Below are 25,694 nucleotides of genomic sequence, written 5' to 3'. Positions count from 1 at the left end.
TACTGGTATGAATTTATTAAAAAAATTTATTAAATATAATACAATAAAAGTAAAACATAAGTTCACAGTATTATTAATCAACTACATTCTATATAACACAACCATTCTCTACAACATTCAAACTGAAGAACAGAATTTGTGGAGTGGTGTTTGGCAGATTTTCGAGAGATTTCATTTTAGATCACACACATACCCCACTTACTCTTGTCAAGATGATAATTTACTTAACATTGTGCACATTGTAAAATGTAGTGAACTTTGACTACCATCTTCGCTAGCCAAGGGTTTTTCGGTCCACTCTGCCCCCCATAAGCGAAGTGATAGTTTAATGTAGGGAGCGAAGTGGACCAAAAACCCTTGGCTAGCGAAGATGTGTCTACAAGATTTATCAAATTTCAAAATTAACAGTTAATTTAAAAAATAAATACCGATTTACCATCAAGGCATTGATTTGTTTGTAGGGTCAGATCAGTATGACATAGGTAGCAATTAACGTACAATGGCATGTTAATGACATTTAAAGATATATATCCGGTACACATGTACTTAATATTTACATATATTCTACCTTTATAATTTTTCCTTTCCCTAACTCTTAAATGTAAAACACAGAGAACCAAACAATTGACCTGCAATTATCTTACCAAATACCATATGTTAGTGTAAACTTACATTGAGTAATATTTTGGTAACTTTTGATTAACTTACATGTCTCTTTTTGTCATATGTCTCATAATATAGTTTGGCAAACTGCTCTCCTGCCTCAGAGGCTTGGTCAATTTTAGCTGCAAGATCCTGTGGGGAAAAAAATTATTTAGAAATATGGAATATGGTAAACAAGGATGCTCGTGCATCACATAACTTGCCTGGGCAAATAATACATGTAATGTCCAATTCACATTTTAAAAAGGCTTTTAAATAATTTGAATATTAAATATATATTTTGTACATGGGTTTTAGTGAAAAAATATTTACTGCTATCTCCGTCCTTTTTTAAAATATTAGTTTTTAAATCAAATGTGTATGGTCACTCTAGGCTAATTAAATTTAGAACATTAAATATGCTTAGAAGCGATCTTAGCTAGGTGAGCAGATCCAAGGATCAGTCCAATCTCTATATCTACTTTAATAGGTTATGCTTCTTTTAAATTTGATATATGGACCAAATGAATGAAAATTGATAACAATTAGAGAATAGTTGGCAATGATCAATGGGACTCTTAACAATACCAACAGAACTCTAGCTTAGCAACAGAGGAAATTCAAGTTAAATACTGTATATATCTTCATATAAATCTGATAAACACCAAAATACCAATAAAAAGGAGTTTTTTAAAATTTCCTCTTATAATTGACTAAGAGCAGTATAACGTCGTCAGACAGTGAAATATTAAATATACTCTGGTCCAAATTGACATGGTTAACTGCTTCAATGCTTGAGACAGTAGCTACAGTTTGTGGCATTAAAACGCATAAACAAACTTTTAAAGTTTGCCTGTTAAGTACGTGTATGTTGATATTTGTTCAAATTTACATAAAATCACCACAAAACTAGATGTTTAATCACGCAACTGTATTACCTCAGTAGGTGGCATGTTCGTGTTGTGAAACTAGATCTTCTTTAATGAAGTTAAAAAAGGCGTACTCAATGATTAGAATTGACACACTTTCTATGACCATACCTCGAAGCCACGTTATTTGTTTTTGAGGCAATCATTATGTAAACTAGGGTCCTATAATAAAAAGAGGGTGGCGTAAAGAATTGAAACATTTTAAAAGGCCAAGTGCACAAATTCTGGTAAGCAATTGATTTCTTTATTAAACACTGTGCAAGGTTGCAGTTGAGTAGTTTAATGTATAGGGACTGAGAAGACCCAAATACCGGTATAGGCCTATCAGTAAACAGGTTAATACAGGGCTCTCACAGCACTTTTTGGCACTTGAACAAGACTGGTAAAATTGGAAAATAGGAACATTTGGGAATTAAAAGCATTACCTAATGAAACAGTCGTCATAATGATATCATATTTAGGGTGTGTGGTATGCATATCAGATTTTAATCTGTTTTATTTTCTTCTGTTTTTCAACATCGCAATACACAGTAACTACTTATCAAAATAATACATCTTCCTAATTAGGAAGTGCCTTTCACTTTGGAAAATGCACGTTTTAATGTATTCTACTGTACCAATAGAAAGCTTGTCCCTGAAAGCAGATCAGACATAAATAACAGAGATTAATTAATTGGCATCTAATCGAAATCTCGTGAAATCCCGCAGTCCCTATTGTAAAGTGTTCCCAGTTTAAATCAGTATATCTTTATAATAAACAATTATGTCGAAATATAAACAGCTAAAACCTATTACCAAAACATTCAAAATATTATATTTTCATGAGTTTATGTCATATAGTATTGAAAGAGGAGTTTTAGGAGGCAGTTGGCTACCCGTCGTCCGAGATTTCACTGATGGTTTATAGCTGGCCAAGATATTTTCTATATAATAATCTTATTTTTCAATTTTTTGTTTCAAAAATGTCTAAAACCTATGCACACTTTTCATTAAAACAACATACTTTTGTTTAAAGATCATTATCTCAGTTTACTAAAATGTAGTTTACAAAGTAAAGTTGGTCTCGTACCATTATTCATCAACAAAACACGTTAATGGCGGAGTTAATTGCCAATCTCTGTTATTTATGTCTCTACTGAAAGATAATCTTATAAAACTTTTGCTTCATGCAAACATAAAATTAACACTATATGTCAACATGCTTTATATCAAATGAGTTATGCACAGGTGTAATATGATTATTTAAACATAATTAACCCGAATTTAAATTAGCATTAGATGAATGATATTTTGACCGGATGGTCAGATTTAAAAGCAGATAATAACAATGGAGAAATTAATCGATAATGTAAGAGGATGGGAGAAATAATGACACATCATACTGGGAATCGAACTTTAAATTCAGGCCCCCAAAATCTGTTATCAGTTGCTGAACCAGTTGAGCTATCTGGTGCCCGTGATCAAAATGATCTGACCTTCACATTTCCCCCCCTTAAATGATTTCACCTCTCCATGATCAACATCTGAGGTTCTTTCCCTTGTAGGATCCGGAGTCAACCTATCAGTTCCAGGGGCTAGTTACAGCACAAAAATATAGGGTAGGGAGAAATAATGTGAGGGTCAATCAAACCGGGTGGATCACTCGTGTCAAATAGCTCAGCAATGGTACAGCACCTTACTAGATATTCAAGGGGGGGGGGGCAGGGATTGAATGCAGTGTGATCTGTCGTTATTTCTCTTACCCCTTTACAATGCCTATCGTAGGACAGAGAATAGGAAGGCTTACTATGCTCATTTTTTGTCATCATCAATATTTGTGATGATTTTTGACTTTAGAAGTTGACCTTATTATGCCCCCCTTCAAAGAAGGGAGGGCATATTGCTTTGCTGCTGTCTGTCTGTCGGTCGGTTGGTCCACCAACAGTTTCCATTTATTTTCTTGGCAGAGGATGAACATATTGAAATGAAATTTGGTATACAGGTTTATCATGATAATATCTAGGTCAAGTTCGATATTGGGTAAGATCGAGCAATTTTCGACAGAGTTATGGCCCTTGGACGTAGAAAAATTCCAGTTATTTGCAGTTTCCGCTCATTTTATTCGCAGAGGATGAACATATTGAAATGAAATTTGGTATTCAGGGTTATCATGATAATATCTAGGTCAAGTTCGATTTTTGGTACGATCAAGCAATTTTCGACAGAGTTATGGCCCTTGGACATAGAAAAATTTTTATTATTTGCAGTTTTCACTCATTTTCTTCGCAGAGGATGAACATATTGGAAGGAGATTCGGTATACAGGTTTATCTTGATAATATTTAGGTCAAGTTCGACATTGGGTATGATAGAGCAATTTTCGACAGAGTTATACCCCTTGGACTTAAAAAAAATTCTAGTTTTTTGCTGTTTACGTTTATTTTCTTTGTGGATGTTTCCAAGGGAGGGGGGCATAAGTGTTTTATAAAATCTCTTGTTTAACTTTCAATAGAAAACTGGTAGATTTCATTTTTTTTTTTCAAACTGTCATTTAAACAGTTTCTAAAATCCACTTTGTTTTTCTTTGCATGTTTTTTTATAAAAATTATTAATTGGATGCAAAATTACTGCCAAGACACCTATGATTACATTGTATCTCTCACCAATTCTTTAGTTACTGTACATTGTAATTAAATTAACATCATATTATAATGAGATTGATGGCTGAGCTAAATTGTATTATCCTCTTCAAAGGAAGTGGACAGACTTAAGGGTGAAGGAAATTAACTGTGAGATGCATTTTTTATTTAAAAATTACCCCTGTATAATTCCCAACTCTTGTTTCAGTAGAAAGAATAAATGATTTAAGTACTGAACAACTACTTTTAACAAGTACCTATATAAGAGGCATATTATATTCCATACCTCTCCACCTCCACTTCATTTTTTTCAGTTGGTAAATTGATTACTTTTTAGAAGCTCCACACAAAATTATTACCAGTAATTTTTCATTAGTGCATTATGACCAATCTGATACTGTGACAGTGCCTCAAAGGGTTATCATATAATCTCCTTCCTCTAATATATCACATATTGCCAAAATCTGGAATACTATTTAGATCTGTCAATTTACCAAACATCTTTTCGTCCATGCTTCATATCTGCCATATAATAATGAAGAGAATGGTATTGTAATTTGTACATGTATGTATTTCTATTGATCCTTCCCAGGGTTGTGTTATATTCAGGTGACTGTTTATGCCCATGGGCCTTGTTATTACATTGCATGTAACAGAAGTAACAAGCCCATACAGTCTATCAGTTTTTTTTCACATGTCACAAAATTTGCGAAAATCGGTAAAATCTGTTACATTTTAATTCGCTTCAGTCATTTTTTAACGATTTAAAAAGTTTCTTATAGAAAATGATACAAAATATAATTTAAGCGTATTCAATTATTTGCGATTTTAAAGAGATTGCAAAAAAGCGAAAATTAGATCATCGCAAAAATTACCGGATATACGGTATTAGGAAAAACAGTATTTTGCAAATATACCATGGTACACTATTAAATTAACATTGCAATTTTAAAACCTGAAACATGTGCATAAAATATGGCAGTGAAAATCTGTTGGTCTTTTAACAAGAAAGCTGAACAGGAGAAAACATGCAATGTACAGAAGAGATTATTTGTAATGTACGTCCTTCCTCTTATGTAATCAGAAATACAGTACATGTATTTGTATTCTAACTGTCAACATGTAATCAAACCTTAAAGCCCTGTAAGATACTTCCTGCATGGCGAACAAAAAGTGTATATGATACATTGATTTTATTGAATATTGAAATTTACCTGTCAGTCTAAAGGAAACATTTTGTTATTTTGTACAATTTTGACAAAATTGGACATATTTGTTTTTCTTCTATCTGTAGGTTATAAAGTCAATTAAACTACTTGGCAAACATTTTATATGTATAAGTTCTTTGCATTGAATGTTTCTTTTTTTCACATTAAACAATTATCTAATGTGGTATTTTGTTTTAGATTTACACAACAGTTACTGTTTTCAGCCTTTACACTATTCAATTTGGAAATTGCAGTATTTTTTATGGCAGGTTTAAAGACAGAATTTTTCTTTTCTTTTCATAGTAAAATGGAGAGTTTTCTTATCACACAGCGAAACATGTCTGCTGCTGAAATTCAACCAAAGTCTTGTTCATTGAAAGGAGAATCCTTTTACTTGCATCAAGAACTTAGAAAGGTAAGCAATATTGGATCCCTCCTGATTTGTGATAGTATATAGGATTTGATCTAGCCCACAGTCACTTATCATTGCATTTTAAAATTTAATCACATTTTTTTACTCCAATTTTTAGGCTTTGATATGAAAAAGATAGTCAATATCATTGCAACTGCAATGTTTGCAGGAATCAATTTATATAAAATTATGTTTTCGGTTGTATTTACAAATCATGAGGAATGCAGGCAAGGTTTTTTTTTATTGTACATACAACATAGCTGCAGAACTGTAGTTCTCCTGAAAAGGATTTGGTGACAGATGATTTAATATAGCGTATGATTGACTGTTTTTAAAAAGTTGCTTTTTTTCGCTGACCCTTTATAATGTTTATGAATTGTGATTGTAAATGAAGATGGGGATCTCGAACACAGAGGTAGCAGACCCCCTGGTTAACTGTGAGGAAGCCTACAGAACATTGCTGACTCCAAGAGCAGTTCAGTTTCTCTCAGAACTTGTTCAAGAATTTGATCAAAAAGTCACACAGGTGAACAATCTTTTTTATTTACTGTTTCTATTATTATAATAAACAAGTTGTAATTTTTTTTTATCAAACAGACAAGGACATGCAATTTTTTATGGCTATTTGTTAAAAAATTTGGTCTCTGTAAAGTTGTGGTGAAATCCTTTGACGTTTTCTTTAAGGTGCTACAAGCCAGAGAATGGAGAAAACTAGAGTTGAAACAGTCTGACACTCTTCCTGATTTTGATCCAAGCACTGCTCATATTCGGCAGTCAAGTTGGACTGTCTCTCCTGTTCCCAGAAGGCTTCAGTGTCGCCATGTCGATCTTGGTGATGTGTCTCCTAGCAACACGTCCCACTTTGTTGCCGCACTGAAATCTTCAGCACAAGGAATACAGGTTAGAAAATATACCGTAACAATAATCTAAAGGACATTAGACATTGGTAAAAATCATTGAAGATACGCAACTAAATGTAAGTGAACTAGTCAACTAAATATTATTCAAGTATCAGTAAATATATCTCTTAGCAATAGTCAAGTTGTTATGTTGATTTTGAAAGTATGAAATACCAAAATACAGTAGAGGGTTGATTTTAAATATACGTGTACATGTAGTGCAATAAAGGTAAAAGACGAACAAATAATTTTACACATTTAAGAAAAAATGTGTACTTAACATTCTTTATGTTCATGAGGAAAGTGAATTTTGGAGAAAAATACCACAATTTTAATGGTGTAAGCAATGCTTATCATGTTTATTTTCGACTGATAAGACATCATTTTTACACCAAACATCCTGTGGCAATATGTTAAGAGAGACAAAACAAATTGGTTGTTCATGAATGGCATGATGGGTATTGTTAGATTGTCATTGGATTTCTGTCACACAATGACCATCTTACAAAACCACAACAGGCTGATCTCAATGTGCCCAAATAAGGTCTTTGATGAAAAGAACTACACGGCTACAACATGTACTCTTCAGAAATAGGTGGTTGACTCTTCAATATCGGGAATAACATTTAATTAACATATAACTTTACAACATGTTAATCTAGGGAACATTTGGGTAAAGTATTATTTAGTATTGCTAGCATCTTATCCCTTTTATTCTTGCTCATTCAGCCACAATGCACATACATGTACCAAAGTTACCAAAATTAGCTTTGTTAAATGTTTGAAACCATTTTTCACAACACACTGAACAACAGATACAGGAGCACACCTTCTATGGTTACCAAATGGTCACAGTGTGTAAACTCTCACATAAGGTGATGGACTAGTTACTGGCTACGCTATGATTAATGCAAAATGCAGATTATCAAAAGGAACTTTACTTTACAATCATAAAATTATTTCTTTTCCAAATTAAAGTTATACCAATGCATCTTTTTTTATGCTATGGAAAAGTAATGGGAACTAAAATACCCCCTGGTAAACATTGACTTAGCTATTGTGAACACTTCACCGAATTTTAAACACCTCCTTCTTTTCCCTTCCTCACCCCCCTCAGTACAACTTATTACATGTAACGTTTTTCTCTCCCCATTTCAAGCAAGTTTTCATTACTGGTAGTCTAACAGCCCTTCCCCTTTCCCGTTTCATTCAAGAAAATTTAAACAACAGTGACTGTTACAGGTATAAATAGTGTTCTTACATTTCCCATGTTATTATCCCGGCTGTTCAAGTGGGATCAGCTGAGTGAACCAGATGATCAGCTCCTTTGCCTGGTAACATCATTAATCTGGGGTTCTAACCCTGCAAAGTTTAAAAACATATAAAGTTGACATGATATTGTCAAAATGATTAAGAATTCTCACCCTTCAAAATTTAAAATCATTTAAAGGCATGATATAGTCATAATATCAAAATTCGGCATCTTCTAAATTATAATTAATGAATACAATAAATATATACTGTTTCACTTTTTGATAGAGTGAAAAATGTTTCTATCAGGCTTTCAGAATTTAACTCCATGCGTGAAAAATATTTTTGTAATATTTCATGGATTTCGGAGTGAAACAAAACAAAAAGATATTTTTTACTGGCGATCTGAAGCTTTAGAAATGAGTTGGATTTTTTTAAATGGAAAATCAACAAATGAATATGGATTAATTAAAGTTAAATTTTTATATACCCTTTGAATAAGCCTGATACTTTTTTAAAACACATTTTAGATCAATTTACAGTGTGAAAATTATTACAAATTACAATGGTGGAAAATTCTTTAAGAAGGCTCAATGGTTGTGGCCATTTTCAGACTCTGTTGATCTTCTTTAGAAGAAGAGCTCTATGTAAAAATATAGAAAATACCCAAAATTTACAAGGTTAATTTTATGGAGTTTTCTTTTACCAAATAGTAGTTTATAGTCAAACCTATCATACCTTAAAATTCTGGTTAGATATGATGGTTAATTTGTTGACCTCCTTAAGGGATGTAATCATAATGTATCTCATGTAAATCATACAAAACTTATCACCTACCCCCATCCCCCTCCATATTTAGGTTTGAGAATGATGGTAAATATCATCACCACTAAAGTTGAATCGAAAATTATCATGGTTTTACAATAGGAATTTAAATTTAAGCTTTTTTTGAAAAATGTGATTTGGTATAAAAAATGAAACTACAAAAATATAAAAAATATTTTCATATGAAAGTGATGAGAAACAACATACCTGGAGATTGCTGGGTTCAAACTGAGGTGTTCCAAGTAAATGGCTTCAATTTATAATCATTTTATTACACAAGAGTTACCATAGAAACTGAAGTTGATTATTAATTGCTAACTAATAATTGTCACCTGGTAGGTATTTCGATTTCAAAACAGGTGTTTTAAATGTCATTTGTCTGCAAGTCTCACAGTTTGTTCGGGATCCTACTGAGCGGCCAGTCCTCAGACACTTGACTGACATGTCCAAATTGTTTACACCCAATAATGGAAGACATCATCCAAAACCTACCAAAGGGTTGCATTAACAGTGTTAGCAGAATTATCTCTGTCATCAGCGAAGCCCATACATGTATATACCATCCTATTATCACTGAATGTAATATTACTGGTGCTCCGAAGAGTTGCTTGCAGATGTCAAAATTGTATTGTGTTAATTTTATCATGTTAATGTTATATAAAAGGATTGAAACCACTGAAACAAAACAAGCCTGAAATTACATGTGTTTGGATATAATAGAATTTTATATCCTTTGGTGTGCATGGAAGTTTTAAGATCAGATTATATGTCCTTTTCTTGAAATAATCCTTTTTTTAGTAAAAGTTAGGATTGTTCAAAATGCTCCAAACCCTATCCAATCATAAATGATGTATCTATGTAGTTGCACAATATTTGAGGATATCTACTGTTTAAGTGGGAAATTACATAGATGTTTTTTTTAACCATTATGAAACACACATGGAAAGTATGTTAGAAAGTTTAACTCTGACGTCATTTCTCTATTTCTCCTTTGATCATGATGAGGTTCTAGTGCTATGGTATTCTCAAGTCGTTTCAACTTCACATACTGCATTTGGTTTTTTGATGCTGGTTTTTTTTTGTTTTTTTTTTTTGGGGGGGGGGGGGGGTTGTATTGAATCAGTCTGAACTGATGATTTTAATATGTTAGAATACAAATCACTGTTTCTGACAATGTAGAACTATTATATTAAACAACAACTGAGTCATTTTTATATAATGAATTCAGGTGTTTTTAAATATGTTGGCCACATTTTTTTTTATTGTTACAAGAAGTTGTTTTTTCAAGACTGATCAACCCAAGTTTTGCAGCAAGAACAGAAGTACCTATATGCACTTTCATTGAGTTAAACTTTTCATAGTTTCCTTATCAAAGTGCATGACAATCCACAGTTTTAAGATATTAAGAGTATAGTGACATCTATTATCCGTTTAACTGACATAGTTACCATTTTGGCTGACGATTTGGTAATTAGCGGTAAATTTTTAAAAAGTTGAATTTGTCATTAATGATGGTACAAAACCAAGAGCCATGAGAAAGCATAAGTTCACCTTATTTGATTAAATATGTGCCTCGTTTTATGAATAACTCCCAACAGGCAAAGGTTATTGTGTATTTGGGACAGAATTTTTTTTTATTTCGATCATTCCCTTTTTTGCTCTTAATAGTACAGTACCTGTAATTGAAAATTAAGATTGAAGTTTTCAAAATTGCACTATATCAGAACTGCAGCAAATCACAGGGTTCTTGATGCTGAGCTAAAAACACATTAATTTGGACTCGGTAAATATTTAAGAATTCCAGATCACTTTGACATACAAGTTCCCATGGCTTTCAAGATTTCTATGTAATACATGTACCAAGTGTACGGTAACTGTATCTAAAAACTTCATTCAACTTGATAACATTCAGCTGCCTGATAGCCTGTTGATCTTTTGATTCACATAGCAATTAATCTTAAAAAGAGTTCCATGAAAACCATAAAACTTACCGGGTAATCAATAAATAAATTACTTTTTTAAAGGGGGGGGGGGGGGGGATGGGAGGGGGGATTTGATTCAATTGATTCATTTTTTTTTTTACCAATTTTGAGATATTCCAACTAAATTTGAAAATGTCTTTGTTGTTTGAAGGAAAAAATAAAATCTTATCAAAGAATGATGATTTATAGAGGTTGAATTATATGTACTTAATTATCAGTACCAGTACTTGACATTTTTAATATTTTTACCAGACTGACTTTGATGATGGCCATTGTCCGACCTGGACCAACCAGCTCCAAGGGTTACATAATGTTTACCGAGCGGTACACAACACCTTACCAGGTACAATAATGTAGCTTAATTAATACATGAACATGTATCGGAGGTAAATAATGTAACTTAATACATGTATTGGAGATAAATTCAGTTAAGGTAGATAGTAAAGACTTAAGGATTTTAAAGCTGACATGAATTCATAAAAGCATTTGGTCGCAATATTAGTTTCGATCGCTCCTCTACTGCCACTGGGGTATATATATCGGTTGAGAAAGTTACGGTCGGTTGCTTTCCGATCGAGGCATTCAGGTTGCACGGACTTCTAAATGCATGAACTACACATTGTAGTAAAATGTTTGTAAAAGAAAACAACAATCAATGAAATACAAAATATGTTTATTCTGTGAAAGGATTTTCCAGATATCTTTATTATTTTGCACATACAGTGCTGCCTCACTATGCATTCACATCGAACACGTGTGTCGTTCATACAGAGTGAATAACGTCTGCGTCTTTTTGAAAACCCCGGCGGCACTACATCGAACACAGTAGATAAATGATAGTAAATCCAAGAAAATGACAATGTAACATCGTTTCCATCCGTTCCGCCGTTTCTAAAATCCATGCGATCATTGACATTGCTCGATCTGCCACAGCGTGTTGTTTGGGCATGTGCGATGTTATAACGTACACAGGAAAACGGTCCACAATTATCGAGGAATTTTATAAGTATCTGCGCCTGGATTTCAGTCAGTCTTGTTCCCTCGTATATTGGATATATCTTGCCAGTGCAGTGGTTGTCATTTTATTTTTCTTCAATCGCGTTTCTACAAGTCTTTTCGTCCAAGGCAACGTGTTCGGGTGCATGAAATACCTGAATGCGGTGAAGCATGAATAGTGCTCTCAGCTTATATAGGGGGTGTGTAGCGATGAGCAGAACAATAGAAATCGACAACTAATATGGCGGTAGTCGGAGATAAAAGGGAAATAATGCGTATTTATGAATTCATGTCAGCTTTAAGACAGTAGTGTAGTTTGATACATGTCATGAAGTTGGTTAAGTTAAGGTATAGACTTATGTTAGAGTCTTAAGATTTAGATATAATTTTTAGCTCACCGAGACGAAGTCAGGGGGAGCTTATGCTATACCCTCGGCGTAGGCGTCGGCGTCGGCGTCCGGACCTGGTTAAAGTTTTTGTTGCAGGTCCTGTATCTAAGCTATTACTTGTCCTATCTTCACCAAACTTGCATGGATGATGCATCTGGACCTACTTATGGACTTGAAAGACTTGGATGCTGAATCTGAGTCCTAAATTTCAGATGCTGGAGGAGGTTAAGGTTGTTGGACCAGGTTAAAGTTTTTGTTGTAGGTGCCCTTTGATAGCAATATCTAAGTTATTGCAGGTCCGTACTTCACTAAACTTGCATGGATGGTGTGTCTTATGATACTGATGCACCAGACAGGCTTGAGTGCTGAATCTGAGCTATAGGTATCGTATGCTGGAGGAGGTTAAGGTTTTTGGAGCTGGTTAAAAGTTTTGTTGCAGGTGCCCTTTGATAGCAATGTCTAAGTTACTGCAGGTCTGTACTTCACCAAACTTGCATGGATGGTGTGTCTTATGATACTGATGCACCAGACAGGCTTGAGTGCTGAATCTGAGCTATAGGTTTCGGATGCTGGAGGAGGTTAAGGTTTTTGGAGCTGGTTAAAGTTTTTGTTGCAGGTGCCCTTTGATAGCAATATCTAAGTTACTGCTGGTCCGTACTTCACCAAACTTGCATGGATGGTGTGTCTTATGATACTGATGCACTAGGCAGGCTTGGGTGCTGAATCTGAGCTATAGGTTTCAGATGCTGGAGGAGGTTAAGGTTTTTAGAGCTGGTTAAAGTTTTTGTTGCAGGTGCCCTCTGATGATTATATCTTAGTTACTACTTGTCCTTACTTCACATGACTTCCATGGATGGTGCGTCTAATGATACTGATGCATCAGACAGGCTTGAATGCTGAATCTGAGCCATAGGTATCGGATGCTGAAGGAGGTTACGGTTTTTAGAGCTGGTTAAAGTTTTTGAAACAGGTGCCCTCTGGTGATTATAAACTGTAGTATGAATGAATCACAGAGGAAGCTTCAGATGCAGAGCTTGATCTCCATTATCAAGGATGCTAAAAAATATATCTTAGTTATTACAGGTCCTAACTTCACCAAACTTGAATGGATGGTGTGTCTTATGATACAAATACAACTGACAGGCATGGATGTTGAATCTGAGCCATAGGTTGCGGATGCTGGAACAGCTTAAGGTTTTAATTGCTAGTGCCCTCTGATGATGATATCTTAGTTATGACTGGTCTGAACTTCACCAAACTTGCATGGAGATGCGTCTTATGTATACTGATGCACCTGACAGGCTTGAATGCTGAATCTGAGCCATAGGTTTCAGATGCTGGATGAGGTTTAGTTTTTTGGAACAGGTCAGATGTTTTATAGATGATAGCTTGCATAGTTGATTTAACTATATTATAAATGAAACGCAGAGGTTGCTTCAGATGCAGAGCTTGATCTCCATTATCAAGGATGCTAAAGAAATCTCCTACCTCACTCAAACCTGCTCGATAGATAGATGTGTTTGTTGATAAATGATTTAACATGATTCCTATGATATAGTATTGTATGGTATGAAACAATATTGTTTAATATGATACAATATAATATCATATGTAATATTATAAAAAGTTATATGATACGATATGATATTGTATAAATTTTTTTGATATTTTATGTTATGATATTTTATCATGATATCGTTATGTATAGTATTGTATATTATGATACAATATTGTATAAGATTATATTGTATTATTAATTTTATTATTTAATCACATGATACTATTACATAAGATATTGCAAAATATAATATTGTATCCTATGATACAATATTGTATATTCTATAATATTGTATCATACGCTTTTTGTATAATATGATATGAGTTTCTGTAATATAGAATTATATCACATGATATTGTATAATATATGATACTGTAATATTATATAATATCATATCATACGATATTGTATAATATGATATTGGTTTATAATATAATATATTATCACATCACATGAAATTGTATTGTATGATATTGTAAAATATATTAATGTATCATATGATACAATATGTATGATATAATATTGTATTATATAATATTTTACTTTATCACATAATATTGTATCATTTGATATGATACAAAGCTGTATCAAATAATATTGTATCATATGATACAATATCATATTATGTATCAAAAAATGAATCAGTATCATACAATATCATACTATATTATACAATATAATATCATATGTTTCAATGTTATGATGTATTATGTAATATGATATTGTAATATAATACAATATTGTTTTATATATTATGATATTGTATTATGTGATCAAATACAATAAAGTATAACACAATACAATGCCATATCTTACGTTACAATTTCATATCTAATCATTGTTTATAATGGTTTTTTTATTGTATTATATGATATATATGTTGTCAATATGATAGGATGCAATATTAATTTTATATTATAATCGTATTGATTAACATATGAACATATGATTATCATACAATTTTTAACAGATGATATACGATATTGTGTCAAAACAGAATCCATGAATATCCAAGACCATAAAGTTTGATTTTCATTTAATATGATAAAGGTGGTCTCATAAAGGTGAAGTCTCATAAGGGTGATGTTTCGTCTCAGTGAGCTTTGTAATCTGTGATTACCTATGTTTTCATTGTATTGTTGTTCATGTCCTCATTGCAAGCTCTATATCTGTATATGGGTATGTGAAGATAAGATTTTAAATGTAATTAGTCAAAACATATTTGAAGATCGTTTTCATTATGATGTGATTCAGCTGTTTTTGGTCAATATGTGACGAGGCCCATTCATAAATATTAATGATAATTACTTATTTATGTGAGAGTAAATAAATCTCCCATATCAGAGGAGTGTGGTACATATATAAGATGAAAAACAAAGTACCAGTAGCTTGCATTGCATGCTTGTAGGAATTTTGTAAGATCATTAAATAGAAAGAAATGATTCAAACATGTTCAATATGTGTGCTAGCATACCGAGTTCAGATGCCAAACACAATTTATGCATAATAATGTGTACAATTAATGCTATGAAGAAAACATCTATAAAATAGACTTAAAAACTACAATGTGGTATCAATTTTTAGCTCACCAGAGCTGAAAACTCAAGCGAGCTTTTCTGATCACTTTTTGTCCTGTGTCCTTCTGTCTAAAAGAAATCTTTAAAAATCGTCTTCTCAGACACCAAATGCAATCATTTTGACATTCTGTTAATTCTTTAACATTGTTTAGACTTTGGTTCCTGGACAGTTCTTGGGCTTCACAAATTTGATGTAGGTTTATATCCTATTTGATTTAGATGTTCTTGAGAAATTCAATGCTTAAATTGTGATATGACTGTACATACGTCCTCTGACAAAAGGGACTCAATGATAGAATACATGTAATAGAACAATAGATTATCTGGAGGGAAAACTTAATTTTTTTTTTCATACAGGATCTATTATACTACATTATCTAGCTATTTTGTATTGGACTTTATAAATCTGATCATATTATGGCTGCCATTGCTTAGGTGAGCGATGTGGCCCATGGGCCCCTTATTTCTTCTTTTAACAAAAACAAGGTGTTCCAAACATCCAGGATGCTCCTGTACTGATGCTTAGACCTAGAGCATGGAACATGGTGGAACATAACTTGATGGTATGTGACTATGTGTTGAATTAAAACTTGATTTTCAACTTATGCAGAGAGAGAGAGAGAGAGAGAGAGAGAGAGAGAGATTCTTTGTTATATATTTGATTTGGATAAAACCATGATTTCTGTAGGTGAATGGCAAAGAGGTTCCAGGCCCATTATTTGACTTTGGCCTTCTCATGTTTCATAATGCTAGTATTTTGTTGGAGACGGAAAGTGGACCCTTTTTTTACCTTTCAAAAGTAAGTCAGTCTAAAAGTCTCTGATTTTGCAAAATTTTGTCATTTTTCTTGAAAACGCTTTCAAGATTACATTTTACGTAATGATGTACATATTAAGATATTTGTCTTTTTAGATCACCTGAGTCTCTCAATCTATCTTTTTAGTCTCTTTCTATCAAAATTTTAAATTTCATGTCTCCCAAAACACTCAATGACATATAGTGTATATGGTAGGGGTTCTTAATGTAGGGTGTTGCCAAAATGGTCAAATTTTACATTTTACCTCTCGTAATGTATAGAGGTAATCTTTAAAATTTCTTTACTGAAATTGGTTAGCTAGAAAAGCTGTAACTTGTGTGGAAGCATCCTCAGGTGGGGTAGATTCAAGTTTCTTCAAATAATGATCCCCATGAGTAGGGTGAGGCCAAAATAGGGGGTCAAATTTTTACATAGGAATATATAGAGTAAATAAATCTTTAAATATTTTCTTCTCTGAATCAAATGAGCTAGAAAAGCTGTAAGTTGTGTGGAAGCATCCTCAGATAGGGAAGATTCAAGTTTGTTCAAATCTTGATTGCTGCGGGTAGGGTGGGGCTATAATAGAGAGGGGTCAAATTAATACATAGGGATATATATATAAAGGAAAAAACTTTAAAAAATCATCTTCTAAAACACAATCTGCCTAAAAAGGTCAGTTCAGACAGTGTAGATGAAAATTTGTCAAGCTCATAATCTTCAGGAGTAAGGTGGGGCCACATGGGGTAGGGGTTCCTGTGAATATTATAAAGGAAAACATTTCAATTATTTACAGAAAGTCAAATGTCATTATACGGGATATAGTTTTACTAATATGCAAGCATTTTGACATATATTTTGATTCTTAAATATTGTTTAGACTATGGCCCTGAGACAATTCTTGGGCCTCACAAGGAATTCAAAGTTTGATGTACGTAGGTAATCATATATAAACAGTTGTTTAAGATCTTCTCGAGAACTGCAATGCTCAATATGTGATATGACTTTAAAATTATCCTGTTTCAAAGGGGTTCGATAAACATAAGAACATGCAGGGGAATTTTTTTTTCATACAGGATCTATTATACAACATTAATTGTTAGATATTTTATGCCCTCCTTCAAAGAAGGGATGGCATATTACTTTGCTGCTGTCTGTCGGTATGTCGTTCGGTCCACCAACAATTTTTGTTCATTTTCTTAAGAGGATGAACATATTGAAATGAAATTTGGTATACAGATTAATCATGATAATATTTAGGTCAAAATCTTTTGGGTACGATCGAGCAATGTTCGACAGAGTTATATTTATATGGCCCTTGGAAGTAGAAAAATTCTATTTATTTGCAATTTTTGTTCATTTTCTTCGCAGAAGTTGCACATATTGAAATGAAATTTGATATACAGATTTATTATGATAATATTTAGGTCAAGTTCGATATTCAGTACGATTGTGCAATTTTTGACAGAATTATGCCCCTTGAACTATGAAAAATTCCTATTATTTGCAGATTACATTCATTTTCTTTGTGGATGTTTCCAAGGGAGGGGGGCATAAGTGTTTCACAAACATCTCTTGTTTGTATATGACTCAATAAAGCTGATTTTATAAGGTCTCTATGATGCCCAGGTGAGCAATGTGGCCCATGGGTCTCTTCCTTCCCCTTTCCCAAAAGATTTTTTTTTCTATTATACTATTGTTACTGGAATATGTTGTAAAGTCCCGTTATTCTAATTGTTCAGTATTATGGTATCATCATCAGGAAATTCCAAACATCAGATAAGTCACGATAAATTTCACACAGTGGCTAACAAGACATATGATGAAGTCCTTTATAAAAATATTCATCATTAATTCTCACTTGAGAGCTATACAAATTATGATATGGATGAAATAAATAGAAAATAGTATAATATGTGGTGTATTTTGAAGCGTGAGAAAAGTTTTGAATCATAAGAATAAATGAAATTACAAGATCTTTTTTTATTTGTAGTTAGAGAGCAGTAAAGAAGCTGCATTGTGGGATGCTGTTTTCAGTTGGACGGAGAAAAAGGTATGGAATTTTGGAATAATTGGAAAGTAACATTAGTTTGAAAGAATACCTGTTTTCACAGGTTCTCTTGTAGCTGCAGGTCTGTAGCTTCAGATGAACGATTTGGGAGCTTTAGTTCCATACGTGTTAAAAAGTTAAAATTTTCGGCACATAAAAAATTGTGCTAGTTTTGGACTGATTAATCTTATTTCCACTCAATTTCTGTGAAAAAAATTAGTACCATTGAATTTTTCAGGCAAATTACGACAGATATCGTAGCTTAATTGTCCTAGTTTTGGACTGATTAATCTTATTTCCACTAAATTTCTGTGAAAAAATTAGTACCATTGAATTTTTCAGGCAAATTACAACAGATATCGTAACTTTACTTGCCTCAGACTTTCTCTTAAACACGCCAACGAACCTCAGAAAATGAAGTATTATAAATTCACTCGCAGATCTCGAGTCACAATTTTTAAATGTATACAAACTGTGCATGTACAAGAATGATTCTAGTTCAGTGGTCTAGATCTTCTGGGGTTTATGGTAATGTTCCTGATGTCGAACAAGGTGACCTTTGTTCAGTCTGTAATGCTTAGACACTCCACTCCTTTTACTATTACACATCTCGCTGACTTTCAGAGTGTGTCTAAGTCATGCAGTCTTTCTTTTATTCATGCGTTGTCATTCTGTGAAGCATTTTAACTTTTAACATCTTTCTCTCCTCTCTCTCTCTGAAAAATATTAGAATCCCCCCCCCCCCCCTCCCCCCACACTTAAACATGCTCATGATTAGTTTCAGCTTCCTGTTTAATCGCAAAAGGATTTTTTGGATTTTACAATCTAGCGTGTGCGCAGTACATTCACGCTAACAGGATCTTTATGTTTCCACAAAATCATATTTGCATTAATAAACTCAGAGACGATAGTACAAATACGTCTAAATTTTCATCGGAAATTTAATTGCTATATATTATGTTCATATATATTAATTTTATGATTCCTTATGAGAGAAATTATAGAATAACAAATATAGATAAATGTATTTACTTAGTACTTAGGCCTACTTTTGTCTTCGTGTATCTCTTAGGAGAGTGAAGATATAATGTATAGATTGTAGTGCTGAAACGAATACCATAAATCAGTATTCGAATATTCGTGAGTGCTATTCGATTCGTATTCGAATATTCGTAGACGTCATAGACAATGTATTAAGCATATATGATAGTTTGTATTACTAAGTGGGTGTATGTGTAGACTGCTTAAACATGTCAGTTCGAAGTTGAGACTTAATGCATGAGTATCCATTGAATTGGGTGCACATTTAATTTTTAAGCAAATAATAATATACTGATTTTTAAAAAATTTCCATCAACTACAATCAAAATATTTATTACTTCTTTAATAATATACTGTAGTCCTGACTCCTGGATGAGACCGATACGTAACTTCGTAAGTCAGTCCAAATATTTCCGCCATGTTTGATATAGTATTAAACAGAAAACTGATAACGCTCATAACTCCGGTAATGTTCTGTTTATTTAAAAAAAAAAAACAGATTATATCGAGGTATCTTTTAAAAAAACTTTCGATGTACCTTTCGATATTAACTCTCCGTAGCTCACACTCGTTAAAACAGTTAACACGATGCTGCATAGTTTACAGTGCTTGATATGAGTGTTTAACATGTGATCGAATATTCGAATGCTAAATATATATTCGAATATTAGAAATTTATTATTCATTCGCGAATATTCGAACATTCGTTTCAGCACTAATAGATTGTTTTTTCGTTAAAATGAAAAAATATATTTATGTCCTACGGACCCGGTTTTACGATAGAATGCGTTCCGTATATTGTCTCTGTAGCAAAGAAAATATGTGTACGTTGTTGAAAAAGCGTAGAATTTTTACATGATATGGATTAAATTTTTGATGAAAGGTATTTACAATCAGTCTCAAAATGGTTTATTATGATTAATTTGACTGTTATTTTCAATGCTTGTTCATTAATTTTCTCCAAAATCGTTATGGCGCGATTCTGCAATTTTTTGTTACATTACGGGTACATGTGAGGCATTGATAATAAATGGTTACATTGAAATTAATGTTAAAACAAGCTTGGCCCCTTTGGATGTATCTATTTCGTAAATGTCCGATATGCAATGTCAACTCGTGCACGCACAGGTCAAAGTCTAGTTTTGATAAAGATGCGTGGATAATAGTTGTATTTACTCTTTACAGAGTTCCTTATCAACATCTGAATCATTTAATATTGCAGCAAAATTGGTATGATGTCAGAGATTTAATCCTGACGTTTTTCACTGTTTGTAACAAGATATTACTTGCTTCCATAGTTTAGAGACAGCTGATGTATGAAATATTGACATAGGCATGTTGGTGTGTGGCAACGCACTATGAAAATATTACCCACTTTGAAAAAAAATTTCGAAGTGCGTCAATTTTGGGACCAAATCAAGGCATTTTGAAAAAATTTCAAAGTATGCTAAATTTTTACATACAAAGTGCATTATGAAGGTACATCAACATTTTCTATTATTGAGACACTTAACCCACCTAGATAAAATATGCATAAATCAGAAATTCCGGACACTAGTGAATCTAATTTACGTCTTTAAGAATGGGGGTGGGTGTTGGGATTAAATAAAGATACAGGTTATTTAACTGATAACAGGAAGAGGGTCTCTTAACCCTTATCTTTCCTTCTAAACCATATGATATTCAGCAACTTATAGTAAACATTAAGAACTGAAAAAGAAAAACTCTTTGTAAATTAATTACAGTGATATTGAAAAAACAAGCTGGTCAAACAATACACTGACTTGCACATTCTAAATCCTCAGAAACTTGTACAAGCTTAAGTTTATACTATGAACAATTTCCAGTCTCATCTTGCTAGCAAACCTTATAACTGGAAGTTCAAAAGTTCAATAGTCAACGTATGAAAAATAAAAGCAGATGTGAGAGACTATGCAGTGCTCTGCCTTCAAACAAAACTGTCTACTTTAAATACAATTTTTTTAATGTCATCAAATAATAATTATATGCTATTGAATATTGCTGTAAATGAAGTTGAATTTGACGTGTTGGAGGTGATAATGAGCTTGGTTCAGTCGTAGGTGCACAGGATGACTCAATTTCCTGCTTGCCTGCTTGCTTACTAACTTGAACCTTAATTTTACTTCTGGGAGGAACAAAGGCTTTTGACAACACCCCTCCCCCTTTGTCCAGTCTTGCGCTAGCTTTTCCAGTTGATACCACTGAGATCTCCATCTCTGTGAGAAGGTTCCCTCATTAGGTGTACTTTTGCCTTCTCCTTCGTCTTTTTCACTGTGGGTTCCACTGGAGTGAGGGACATTTTTGGCTTCCCTAATGGCTAATCCTTGGCCATCTTCATTTTTATCACATTTCTACTTTTATGGGCTGTTGATAATTTTTTTGTTTCATATTTTCTCAGCCATCAGATGTCTGTAATTTGTCTAATCTCCATAGCAGCTAAAAACTGAAAATTTGTATGTGTATCTGATGAAATTATTGCATGATCTTGACATATGAATAACCACACATTGTATCAGTATAAAACTGTACTTTTACAGTTGAATTAACTAGTAAACTTATGTACAAAAGATAATTGCATGAAATGCATATGAAACTGCTAATTTTACTTAATGTAAGCAGTCGGCATCAAATGGCAAAATAGTAATAAATTCCAAGATTGAAGTTAATATTAAGATTTTCATTTTCTTTACAGCTTAAATTGCCACATGGATGTGTGAAAGCTTGTGTGTTAATTGAGAATGTACTAGCCTCTTTTGAAATGCATGAAATCCTCTATGCACTGAAAGATCATTCTTTGGGACTTAACTGTGGGATCTGGGATTATTCCGCCTCTTTCATCAACAAATTCGGTAAAGTTTACAAAATGTATAATCAACAAGTACATTATCATGATAAATTGTACGATAAAACCTGGTGGGATTTATATTATCATAAATACTGATAATCTACTTTCTGTATAATGAATAAAATTATATATAAAATATTTCTGAATGTGATAAACATCTGACGTACTGTTTTATTGACATGAAACAATATTTTTATTTGCAGGACACCGTCGAGACTTTCTTTTACCCGACAGAAATAAATATGTTTCCATGGACCGCCATTTTCTAAAAAGCTACATGGATTTAGTGGTACAGACTTGCCATCAACGTGGTTGCCATGCAACAGGAGGAATGGCAGCTCTACTTCTTCCTAAAATGTCTACAGAAAATTACTCAAAATATCAGGAAATTCAAGACAAAGTTTTGAGGTAATGAAGCACGGATACTTTTGTATTGTGATATTTAGTTGTACATGTATGACACAAATGTAGCACATTTAGTTGACGTGTAATTAACTGTGTGTGTTATTTTTTGGACAGGGCTAAACAGAAGGAGATAGAGGCAGGGGTGGATGGCTTCATGGTTTATGATGTTCGTTTGGTTCAACCATCTCAGCAGGTAGTCCATCAAATGGTTATGAAAATAACCAGTTTTAGGTTGAATTCTATAAAAACAAGAGTATTTCAACTCATACAGAGGTATATTGTTGATGCCAGTATAGCTCTGTATTAAAAGGACTCAATGGCCATGGCCACTTTTAGACAGAATTAATCTCCTTCAGAAGAAGAGCTCTGTATAAAAATATAGGCAAACACCCAAATTTAAAGTATGAAATACTAGTTAATAGCTAAACAAATTATACATGTATTTTAAATTTTAGGCAGATCTAAGATGGTTAATTCATTAGTTATTTTCATTGCTTACAAACATTTTGTTACCATGGAGTTATATTATAGGTCAAACTTTTTCAAACATCTCAGGTGGGATGTGCGTTATTTTGGATTATCATGGGTGGGTGGGTGGGTGGGAGAGTGGGAGAAAAAATGAATTAAAAGAACCATTAAACTCAAACAATTTCTCTTTTTTACAGTTGTGGAAAAGACTCACCTCTTCAGAAAATCAGTTTTCCAAGTTAAGGTCGGAGGTCAAGGTCTCTAATAAAGACTTGTTATTAATGCCTTCAGTAAGTGTCTTAACAGTAAAAAATTATGATATTACAGAGAGTTACATTCTGGTTGATTCTTAAACTTCTCAATTTCATTTTATAGGGAGGTGTTACTTACAATGGTCTAAGACATAACATAGCTGTAGGAATTCTTTTTATTGAAGCATGGTTAAGAGGTGTGTGCAGTTTTATCATTGATTTGAATATGTGATTAAACTTGTGTATTGATAAGTATAATTATTTTTTTGTTGTTCTTTTCAATAGGTGTAGGCCATTACTATTTCAAAGGTGCCGTAGAAGACTCGGCAACTGCTGAGATATCCCGATCACAGGTAGGAACAACGATTCATAAGGATATGTGAAAAATGTATACTAGTAGTATATTTTTTAGAAAAAAAGTCAATGATCATGATATCGAGACCAATGCTTTTTTAGACCACCAATTTCATATCCCTTTTATTGAATTTTTCCTTCCAAAATACTATTTATAACAGGTTGTTTGTCATTCTGGTATATATATATAATTTGACCTATAATGAATAAGGAAATTAATTTTAACTTCAACATATTTTTAAGTCGTATAATGAATAAGCCTTAAAAACATTAAGAAACCAGATAATTCCTCTGTAAACTTGAATTATTGTTTCATTGTGTTAAGATTTGGCAGTGGATTAGATTTGGCGCAGTCCTAGAAGATAATGGCAAGCAGGTTACCATGGCAATGGTGAAGAGTCTGATATTAGAGACAGTGCAGGAAAGATTCTGGTCCAAGGAGACCCGACACATAGTGACCGACAAGGACCGACAGAGGCTGTTGAGTGCCGCACAGATGTTCCAGGAGATCATCTCCAAACTCGATTTTCCCGAGTTTATTACCACTTATCTAAATCTGGACCACACGTTTTTGAAGAGCCAGTCTGCCTTCTCTTTCTTGAGCATGTCAGCAGTGGAATCTCATTTATAATGCAGCTTTCTGTCAATTTTTGTTGTTGCCTAGTCACCGCTAAAGTTTTCAAATTTTCATAATTTAGTGAACCTTGGTTGATTTATTAATGGCCTGTAATGATAATAATATACCAGTACTGTTTAATTTTGTTTTGTATTTTTTGTTCATGAGAGCTAACGGTAAACAGTTAGTGTACGATCATTGCAGGAAAAATGCATCTACCGGTATATTGCTAATTGAGTCATATATTTATTTTTGCAAAGCGTGCTTCATATCATTCTCTACTAATTATGCTTGCACCTCTGGAGGTAAATTCACAGTTGATTATGAATTGTTTGTTATGGGTATCAAAGAATCTTGTTCTAATGTTTGATAGGATGAAAAAAATAAACATTCCATTATTTTTTTACAAGGCAAATCCTGTTATGAAAATGATGATTATTGCATAGGTAATTTTTATAAATGAACACATTTTAATTAGTGATCAAAGATAATTCATCAGCTTATGTACCGTAACTTATGAACTGCCTGTAACAATCTGTGTTTTTCAGTATATAGAAAGGTTTCGATGTGAAAACTTAAAGATGATGAAATATGTGTATGAATATTTCTTGTGTCTGTTGATGCTAGCATTAAGAGGGCTCAATGGTCATGGCCATTTTTACACCATATTGATCTCCTTTAGTAGAAGAGCTCTATATAAAATTATAGGAAAATACCCAAATTTTAAAGTCAAAATTTATGGATTTTTTCTTTTGTTAATAATGGTTTACCAGTATATGTAATAAATCATATCTCAAAATTTTAGGTAGATCTGATTGTTAAATTGTTGACCAATGTGCCTCCTTAATACATCTGATATTTTGTGCCATAAATATTTTTTTGTGGATATTTAGAACAGCATTAGCCTTATATCTTTTTTAAAATCTTTACTGATGATTTGAATGATTTATTACTAAGATACATGTGTACTGGTTATATAAGATTATTTTGTTACCAAAAATCAATTTTCAATAGACTTTGAAATTGTAAAAATGAGAAGGTTAGTTTCAAATCACAATATGTAACCCATTCGCCTTGTATTAATGTCACTATATTATGAATAGGCCGAATTTTGAGGGGGGGGGGGGGGGGGGAATGGGAGATTCTTTTGTATGTGTAAACAATTTGATTTGAATGCAATTTTTTGTGATAAAGAAATGAATCGCGTTTTGAGTACTTATGAAAACTGCCCTGTTCATAAATGATTTTGTACAATGTTTTAATTACCTATAAGTTTTATTTTTGTAAAAAAAAAATTGGCATTCTTTGATTATGATATTTACTTTGGGCTGTTGTTAAAATTGTAAAACAATATTTTTCATTTGTAAACATTTGTGTTTAGACTATTACCTCGAAGACTAAAAAATTCAAAAGAAATTGTGATGCAATTTTTACACCCATGTATTTGTTTGAAATATGTTCCAAAAAAATCTCCATAATTTTAGTGCATATTATATAACTATTTTTTATCTTTTATCATGTACTGTGATATGTATAGTTTTCTATTAAAATTCCATTAAATCTTA

General features: G+C 32.8%; 2 protein-coding genes and 1 long non-coding RNA gene across 4 annotated transcripts in view; 1 reads left to right on the top strand and 2 right to left on the bottom strand.

Moving 5' to 3' along the window:
* Positions 1–1,711, bottom strand: part of LOC128192327 (NTF2-related export protein 2-like) — a 5,925-nt gene extending 4,214 nt beyond the window's left edge. Inside the window, exons 1-2 of one of the 2 annotated variants that reach the window (XM_052864927.1) lie at positions 1,581–1,711; positions 709–795 (exon numbers count right to left, since the gene is read on the bottom strand). In XM_052864927.1, coding sequence (XP_052720887.1) covers positions 709–795; positions 1,581–1,595 — 102 coding nt within the window. In that variant the 5' untranslated portion in view covers positions 1,596–1,711. The remainder of the gene's footprint in view (positions 1–708; positions 796–1,580) is intronic. The other variant, XM_052864926.1, reaches the window with a different exon arrangement.
* On the top strand, positions 1,660–25,694 carry LOC128192324 (malate synthase-like). Its single transcript, XM_052864924.1, has 15 exons — positions 1,660–1,798; positions 5,700–5,811; positions 6,203–6,334; positions 6,493–6,708; positions 11,018–11,108; positions 15,772–15,848; positions 15,974–16,084; positions 18,072–18,131; positions 21,883–22,039; positions 22,239–22,443; positions 22,555–22,633; positions 23,106–23,198; positions 23,284–23,356; positions 23,445–23,512; positions 23,839–25,694. The coding sequence occupies exons 2-15, from the start codon at positions 5,704–5,706 to the stop codon at positions 24,142–24,144; spliced, it is 1,776 nt and encodes a 591-aa protein (XP_052720884.1). The 5' UTR covers positions 1,660–1,798; positions 5,700–5,703; the 3' UTR covers positions 24,145–25,694.
* LOC128192356 (uncharacterized) lies at positions 6,549–9,610 on the bottom strand. Its single transcript, XR_008244537.1, has 3 exons — positions 8,991–9,610; positions 7,969–8,069; positions 6,549–6,688 (listed from the first exon to the last, which is right to left on the bottom strand). It is a non-coding gene; the product is annotated as an uncharacterized LOC128192356 (long non-coding RNA).

This window comes from Crassostrea angulata, chromosome 7, assembly GCF_025612915.1.
Source record: "Crassostrea angulata isolate pt1a10 chromosome 7, ASM2561291v2, whole genome shotgun sequence".
Classification (NCBI taxonomy): domain Eukaryota; kingdom Metazoa; phylum Mollusca; class Bivalvia; order Ostreida; family Ostreidae; genus Magallana; species Magallana angulata.
The sequence above is the reverse complement of the archived record's forward strand: the minus strand, read 5'-3'. Positions and strand labels throughout refer to the sequence as shown.